This window comes from Onychostoma macrolepis, chromosome 02 (genome assembly GCF_012432095.1).
Source record: "Onychostoma macrolepis isolate SWU-2019 chromosome 02, ASM1243209v1, whole genome shotgun sequence".
Classification (NCBI taxonomy): Eukaryota; Metazoa; Chordata; class Actinopteri; order Cypriniformes; family Cyprinidae; genus Onychostoma; species Onychostoma macrolepis.
The window spans coordinates 10,565,335-10,574,073 of NC_081156.1; the positions used below are offsets into that span (position 1 = coordinate 10,565,335).

Here is an 8,739-nt window from a genome sequence, read left to right on the forward strand (position 1 = left end):
TGTACAATCCAAGAATAATACAGTGGTCTTGGTTAAAGCCAATCAATAATATTAATGTACCCTATTCAGGGTGAGCATGTGACCAAACTGATTAATTTAAAGTACACAGTTTGTGTATTGCAAAGGTCCTTATTTCATATTTTTTATCAAAGCTGTAATTGTTAGGTTTCCAGCCTCATGTTCTTCTCACTGCACATCTTTTCAATTCACTCTCACAAACTTTGATGAGGATATGCATGCAGAAATTATAGACTTATTGTCATTGTCTGACAAACGTTACAGCACACAGTTAAAGTATTAAATATGGAAAGTGCTGCTACTCTCCAGCATGTAGAAGTTCAATCCAATGACTTTGCATGATGACGTCTCAGTTTATCTCCTGACTCCTGCTCACTATGATAACTTCTGGCGACAGTTTCTCCTGTGCGACAGCAGAGCGCTGGAGGTGATGAAGCTCCTTCCACACGGCGGGCAGCGGTACGGTTTCTCTCCGGTGTGAACTCTCTCGTGGATCTTCAGGTTCCCCGACTGACTGAAACTCTTGTCGCAGTGCGAGCACTTGTAGGGTTTCTCTCCCGTATGGACTTTCTGATGTTCCTTCAGATATTTGGCTCTGGAGAAGCTGTTCCCGCACACCGAGCACACGTGAGCTTTCTCTCCGGTGTGGATCTTCTGGTGCTCCTTCAGATAACCCAGCTGTGAAAACATCTTTCCACAGAAGGAGCACAGGAAGAGCTTCTGGTGGATCTTCTGATGTATCTTCAGGTGCTTTGCTGAGATGAAGCTCTTTCCGCACCGATCGCAGCCGAAGGGTCGTTCTCCAGAGTGCGAGTGCTGGTGGTTTCTGAGGATCGTCGCCTGTGTGAAGCTCTTCCCGCACTCGTGACACGTGAAAGGCCTCTCCGGAGTGAATCCGCATGTGGTTCTTGAAGTGTCCCTTGCGGATGAAGCTCTTGTCACACAGGAGGCAGGTGAAGGGCTTCTCTCCGTGTGGATCCTGATGTGGTTCTCCAGGCTCTCCTTGCGTGTGAAGCTCTTGGTGCAGTGCGGGCAGCTGAAGGGCTTCTCCGCTGTGAGTCTGTAGGTGTCTCTTCAGGTCTGCGTTCTTGAAGAAACTGCTGCCGACTGCAGACAGCTGAAGCTTCGCTCTCCGCTGTGGATTCTGATGTGGCTGTTGAGGTTGACTTTGAGCGTGAAACACTTCCCGCACTGAGGGCAGATGAACGGAGATTTCTTGGCTCCTGTTCTCTTCTGGGAGAAATCATCTTCAGTCTGTGAATGTTCTTCTGTTATGATCTTCTGATGATCCTCCTCCACTGCATTCACTTCTTCACTTTCCATCTTTACTTCCAGCAGATCTAAAATCAGTTCAGACAATGAGCTCAAATAAGAAACGAAATGATCTGAAATGTCACGGCAGAAATCAAGAGGTCCAGATGAACACATGAACTGATCCTGCACACAAACCAGTGACAACAGTCATATTATTATTAACATACTTATCACTAATTATATTTAGAGGTGTACAGTAGGGGTGTAATGATTCACGTATGCATACTATAAGTGTTCAGTATGTATGCATGTGTGTAGCGTTGATTAAGACACTGCACATGCAGAACTTCCTACACCTGAGACCTGCTTTATATCTCATCTTACTATCAGTGATGAACTTAGTTTTTGTTATTATTTTGAATTTGATTTTATTCATGTGTTTTGTATTTACACTTTAATTTTAGCTAAAGCTTTAATCATTTTGTTGCATGTTTTTGTCTTTTTTTTTTTTTTTTCATTTTTATTTATTAACCTTAGTTTTAGTTTTAGTTATTTTAGTACTTCAAGCTAAACTAAACAAAAAGGAGAAATCACAAGCATACAGTTTAAAGTGACCTGTCAGACGCGTGTGCTGTTTAATGTATTTGAGACGTGTTTTCCTCAACACATAACTTACATCTTACAGTTTTATTTCTACATTTTCTAAAGTTTTTGCAAAAAGGCTCATCCTGCCATCAAGCGAGTCTCCGTTAGACTTCAGTGAAGGACTGTGTGCGCATGTACATCAGACAGACTAAATATATATATTTTGCTAAAATGTTTTTCATTCAAAAGCAGAAGCTTTAAAATCTCTTCCCCATTTACACCAGCACCATAAACTGCAGTATGAAGAGTGTGCTGCAGCAGTAATTCTTATTTTAAGACAAAGCCATAGTTTGGGTCATCTTTATAAATTCAGCTATTACTTTCTCTTGTGGACTACAAGTAATGTGAATGTATTTTATGTGAAATATCTTATTCAGGTCAGTACTAAATAAAAAATAACATGCATTTTGTATGCTTCCTCTTATTTTGGTAAAAAATTAACATTTTGCAGATTCTGCAAGGCGAATGTAAACTTATCACTTTTTACAGTGTACTAGTTTTAAAAATATATATATATATTTTTAACAGCTCATATTATTTTTCACACACACAGAGAGAGACATCAGTCATAAATGAAGAGTCAAGAATGATCCCCAACCTCTCTGTTCTTCAGTGTCGTCTTCTTCTTCTCTGTGTGTTTCTTCATCACTCACGTCTTCACTCTCCTCTTTAACAAACCCCATCTTCTCAGCAGCGTAACTTGAATCTGTCATTTTTTACAGCTGGAAACTAAAGTCATTATTAATTAGAGCTCAGAGAATACTGAATTCATCATATCATCACTCATGAATATTAAATATGTGATGTAAGAGGATTTACAGTGAACCTGTTTGTGTGAATATTAAAATAAACACACCAGCTACAAAACACTCAACTGAAATCTTTCTGATACAGACAACAGACACGACTGAAGCGATTCTCTGTTGAAGTGTTTCAGTGTTTCATTCTTGTTATTATAATAAGAACTTACTTTTTCAGTGTATTGTAAAATTGTTTATTTTTTCAATTTTTGTCAAATTTTTTATCATTAAAATTAATATTTAAAATTCATATTATAAATTTTTTGTAGCTGATAATGATTCATGATACATCTATTTTCCATAAATAATAAAATGTCAACATTTACTCTCACTGTATAACCTGATGTGATGTTTCTCTCTTGGTGTTTATTACTGTCACTGTCACAAATATATGTCAGTGGAATAAATAATAACTCTATCAGGGCTTTATGTGATCAGATCATTATATCAGTGAACTCAGTGTTGTTTGTACTGCACTGTCCTGACTAAACACATATCAGCAAATACATCCATACCTGTCGAGTTTAGGGACTTTATTTGCAGAAAACAACCATATGCATGTTATGTATTTCTCAGTTATTGATTGACTCTCTTCAGCACTGGCGACAGAAGCAGATATTTCAGGGGAGAAAGCATGAGAATCAGTCTAGTGCTCACTGGTGTCACTGCTCTTTATATCAGCTGCTATCGAATCACTTCCAGACTGTAACGACAGTAAACAGTAATCGGGTTACCGTGATGCTCCTCTCAACAGAGCCAGTGTCCGCTACCGCGCCGTTCATTTCAATGGCCGCTGCTCCGCTGGCGCGACACCCGGAAGTACACGATCACAGGCGCGAGCACAGGCTGCTTTCAGCCAATCAGACGAACGCTTTTGTTAAAGGTGCAGGACGAGAATTTATTTATTTATTTATTTATTTTGGTTAAAATTTTGTTTTCACATTAAAGTGTGAACACATATTGCTCATAGCTACTGTTACATACAGACTATCAGCCCTGTAACAGCAGAAACCAACAGTGCACAAACACTGTCACAACACAACAGCCAGTTCCAGAAGTAATGCAATTCATTTTCTTCAGAGAGAAACTGACCTTTAATGATAATATATAAACCTGTAAAGACAGACTGGTTGTGAGCTCTGAGGGTGTTAATTGATGTTAGGGTAAAGCGGGAGGAAACGCCCCCTTAAGGACTGTGTAATTTTTTTCCTGTGAAACAAAAGTTTAATGTGTCCAGAATAGTTATCAAATTTTCAGTGACAATGACATCAATTATAAACCAAGTATGAAAAATGTCCAGAGTTTTCATGTTATTAGATTTTAGCTTAAAATTAAAAATAATATAATCAATAATTATGAATTACAAAATTATAATAGCATATTTAAAAAATACTGTTAGCTGATGCTAACTTGAGGTCATTTTTAAATATAAAGCCCAAATATTTTTATTCAGCCAACTAGTTAGAATACATTTGATGGAAAAATAAAGATGTTCAGAACAGAGTCACTACAGTAATTAAGCCATGCCCCCGGGGGGCGCTTTACCCCACAGACTATGTTTGCAAAACAAAATTCATTCTGAAAATATAATTATATTTTTCTTAAATAACACGTACTCCCTATCTTACAGGCCTTACTAATCTCATATCATATATAACTGTGATTTTCTACAAAACAACAAGCTTTAAAACACTTTTTTTTTCTTACTGCTGAAGATGAGATCCCTTACTGTGAAACAGAAAACATATTGATGTATTCATCAACATTGTAGGAGTGGACTTAAACATCATAGAACTCTTTTGGGCTCTCAGTATTATTAAGAAGGAAGTATTCTCACTTCTCAATGCTTCTCCTTTTAAACACTTTTCATTTATGGCATTGTATTGTTAAAGATGTACATTTAGAGATAAGAACCAGACTGTGTTCTTGAATGGTACCATACACAAGTAGTTTTATTCATTTAAAAGTGTTAGTCCTGAGTGGTAAAGATAAGCATCCTTTTACAGTCACAGACATGTTTTAATTATTTAATGCGTTGATCTACGACTGAAATGGTAGGAACTTCACTGCAGGGAGTGTGTTTTAGTGAAGGACACATTCAGTCCTGAAGGCCATCCATGAGCTGAGGAGCCACTCTGGAGCATGAATCTCTCTAGCGGCCTGTATTTATTATGTATGAAGGACTTTAAATGTCTTTTAAGAACAGATACTTGGGTGAAACTCCTCCCGCATGGAGCGCAGTGATACGGCTTCACTTCTCTGTGAACCATCTCATGTGATCTCAGGTGTAAAGCCAAACAAAAACCCTTCCCGCACTGCTGGCATGTGAAAGGTTTCTCTCCGGTGTGGATCTTCACGTGTCCTGAAAGGCTTGTTCTGTGTGTGAATCTCCTTCCACAGTGAGTGCACTTGAACGGTTTCTCTCCGGTGTGGATTCTTACGTGATCTGTCAGCAGGGCCGGATTATCCATAGACGGGATTGGGCGAGTGCCCTGGGGCACCAGCCAATAGGGGGGCACCAAGTGATTACGATAATGACAAGACCTTTAAAATATTTTTTCATGTTTTGTATATATTATTTTGCTGGAAGAGATACAGATGCATAGAAAATGAACAGTTAATGATACAATATACAGAGAGAATATCAAATATATGCACGCATATAAAGAATTGCGATTGGGTCAGGTCCCAGTGTATTTGCCCCCTCCCCCCAGTCAGAGTCGAGCATATTTATTCACAAATGGATAGGCAGCATCGACTTGGCGGTTGTGCGAAACGTAAATTTTTTAAAAAAAGAAGAGAAAATATCATGACACATTGCCAGGGCTATACAGGGCGACTGAAAAGTAGCTACTGTGTGCGACTATCAAAACATATTTAGGAGCACCTGTGCGACTAACCCGATCAGCCAACCCATTCTCACTCCCAAGGCGTCAAAAACTGAAGCATGGTCAAACGCCTTCGGCGTCACTATGAAGACGCCAAAAGTGCGCCTAGGCGTCATTATATGACAAAATAGGAACTCCATTGCTTTCAATTGCTTGCTTTATGCGTCAGGTCAAGACGCTTATGGAAAATGACAATACGTTCTCCGCCGTTGTTTTCAGTTGTTTGTCTTAGTTTAATGGTTTGCATGCATTTGTAAAAATATAAATAATTTTATATACATTTATACTTTTATTGGAGCACCTTACCCACCCCTACCCTAAACCTACCCACTTCTGAACAACATAAAACACGTAACAGTTAACAGGCAAATGTAAGTTAAGTCACCGGTGTTTATTGCAAAACTGCCCATAAACAAGCAGTATAAAAGCATTACAAACAAGTCGTGCTGCATTCCAGGTCTTCTGAAGCCATACGAAGTCTTTATGAGAAGAAGAGAGCAAAACATAAGGTTTTAATCGCTGAAAATGATCCCGCTCCGTTAACGCTCACATCTCATTCAAAAGATACTCAAGTCCCGTAGCATGACGCAATTGGTCACGAGACACAGAAGAGCCAATAGCCTGTCAGAACAGCAAAACGCAATCGGTCACGAGACACACAAGAGCCAATAGCATTTCACAACCAAGGCTTCTTCTGGCGGCATTTTTGAATTCGCGCACAGACTGCATACGGATGAGCTTAACGCGTCTACTCCTCTCACAAATCAAATGTTTTGCCTCGGAAGACTTGGAATATTAATATTTTTTGAATAAATTATGACAGTAGTTGTATCTGCCTGTTATATCTTGTGTTTTATTGACAAATTTAGGGGCAGGGGTTGGGTTATGTGCTCATAATGTGTAAATAATGTAATATAAATAAAACTGTTGTGGCTGTTTACATTGAAAAATCACACCCCAACATATATGCAATAATGGCAATGTTATTACACAATATATAATTTAATTATGACGATAAAATTCCCAGTATGGCGTCGGCATATTGACGCTAAGGGTTTCCTATTTAAAGCAATGGAGGACCCTGCAAGTCGAAAAATGACGCTAAGGGGTACCTTGAGCGTCAAAAGCGGCGCCAAGTGGTCCTGACCAAGCTTCAATATGTGACGAGTTGGGTGTGAGAATGGGTTGGATCAGCATAGGCTATTTGTGTTTGCGCTGAGAGGAGCTTCAAAGATTTCTACTTGCGTGTTTGTGCAGCTTTGAGTAATGTATCGCAGACATATGTTGATTCCTTGAATGCAATGTTAATCAGAATCCACTCACTGCTCAAAATACTTTTGTTCATTGCTGAGTTATGCACGCTCACAAATGCTCTCGTTATAACAAACAAAGTGTAGATGGTGTAAATAAGAGATTCGTTGTGCAGTGTAGAGAGCTTCATTGATTATAATGGAGTTTTGTGAGATTGCTGAAGTGAGTAACAGCTTTTAAAGATTATTAAAGGTGTTTGTAAATGTGATATTAAATTAATACAACAGCTCAATAAACAATAAGTTATATAAAGTGATGTACATTGTATGACTTTTAACAATATTGCCTGATTTTGCTCTATTTAGTCAAGGAACATAGTTTCAAACAGTCACAGCCGAGCCGCTGCGTCTCCATTCAAACATAGCGGTGTTTCATTTATGAATGAACCTGCTTTTAAATGAGTCTAGTGAGTCAGTGATTCAATTACCCACTCATAAAGTGAGTCACTTGCTTCGTTCCTGAATGAATCAGCTGTTCAAACGAATCAGTGATTTACCGCCACCTGTTGGCAGTTTTATTTTTATGTTTAAAGTGTCCTTTCAGTTATTTAAATAATTTCAATCAAACAATAGTTCTATATTCAAAATGTTATATTTAAAACATTAATCTCACAACATTGTTATGAATTTAAAACATCCATGCCACCTCTGAGCCTCTCTAAATGTCTGTAAATTTACCTACATGCCACTTTTGTGTTCTTCTGTGCCACCTTTGTAGTGGAAACTAATTTTGTTAAATGATTTCTTTTGATTAGTAACTTATTCTTCTTATTCTACCTGTTCTTATGGAATTTTTTTTTTATTAAAAACGGGGGCACTTCAAATGTGGTCACCCTAGGGCACTACACTGTGTTAATCCGGGCCTGTCTGTCAGGCTTCCTTTGTATTTAACACACCTGATTGAGATCATCAACCCGTCAGGAGAGAGAACCACTGAGCTGATGATCTCAATCAGGTGTGTTTAATAAGGGAGACATGCAAAATTTGCAGAGCAGGGGGGCCCCGAGGACTAGAAATAAGAACCACTGATCTAAAACGTCCAGTGCCGGGGAGGGGGGCTTCCGGGACCAGGGTTGGGAAGCGCCGGTCTAAAAAGCTGCAGCTGGTGCCAACGCTTGGCAGTTAGCAGGCACAAATCCTTTGATAGGGGGTCACCATTGATGAGGATGGTCGAGAGGGAAATGGTACCCCTGACTGCAGCCTGGGACTTCATACTTACCTGTGTTGGATTACAAATTTATAAAATGATAAATCTAGGTTCCAATGTAATAGTATATAAACTGAAAAAGTTAGGTACATTGCGTTTTACGTTTTGAGTTACAGATGATGACGTTCTAAGAAAATCAAGTCAGGCAGCCCAGGTGTCTGAGACATTAACCTTTTGTCTTTATGCACTTCCTGACCACTGGGCAGTTAAAGGTGAATGCTGAGCTCAAGGCACAGCTGTGCCTTTGTCTCTATGATAATGTGAAGATATGGGCAATACTGTCAGGCATTTGAATGACACTGTAATGCTGACGCGGTCAGGGCTGGAGAAATTCCGGTAATGGGCTGATTCCTGTACTGCATTTGCATGCTTTGTTTAGATTGTCTCCACCTCTGTGTATCCCTCCCACTTGACAGGTATAAACTCTGCTGTGCTGAGCTATAGCCAGACTTGGATGACTGCAGTGACGCACAGCGAGTACTCAATAAAGAGTAACTTCTGCTTGAAAGATATCCCAACGTCTCCTGGTCTCTGCTTCGATGAGGAAAAAGTCTCCTACACCTGGCAGGGGGAGACGTTCTCTTCGCAGTGCACTGTGGGATAGCGAATGATCAGTG

The 8,739-nt window shown here is 39.3% G+C and overlaps 1 protein-coding gene across 1 annotated transcript; it reads right to left on the reverse strand.

Moving 5' to 3' along the window:
- Nucleotides 1–393: 393 nt before the first annotated feature.
- LOC131528042 (zinc finger protein 16-like) lies at nt 394–3,520 on the reverse strand. The gene is made up of 4 exons (XM_058757123.1): nt 3,233–3,520; nt 2,516–2,646; nt 1,134–1,358; nt 394–1,070 (listed from the first exon to the last, which is right to left on the reverse strand). The coding sequence occupies exons 2-4, from the start codon at nt 2,628–2,630 to the stop codon at nt 394–396; spliced, it is 1,017 nt and encodes a 338-aa protein (XP_058613106.1). The 5' UTR covers nt 2,631–2,646; nt 3,233–3,520.
- Nucleotides 3,521–8,739: the final 5,219 nt, after the last annotated feature.

Coding starts and splice junctions, on each gene's coding strand:
- LOC131528042 (XM_058757123.1), bottom strand. CDS start 2,630: ATGACAGATTCAAGTTACGCTGCTGAGAAGATGGGGTTTGTTAAAGAG. Junction 1,359..2,515: donor CGACACTGAAGAACAGAGAG/GTTGGGGATCAT, acceptor AACTGATTTTAG/ATCTGCTGGAAGTAAAGATG. Junction 1,071..1,133: donor CGGAGAGCGAAGCTTCAGCT/GTCTGCAGTCGG, acceptor ACAGACTCACAG/CGGAGAAGCCCTTCAGCTGC.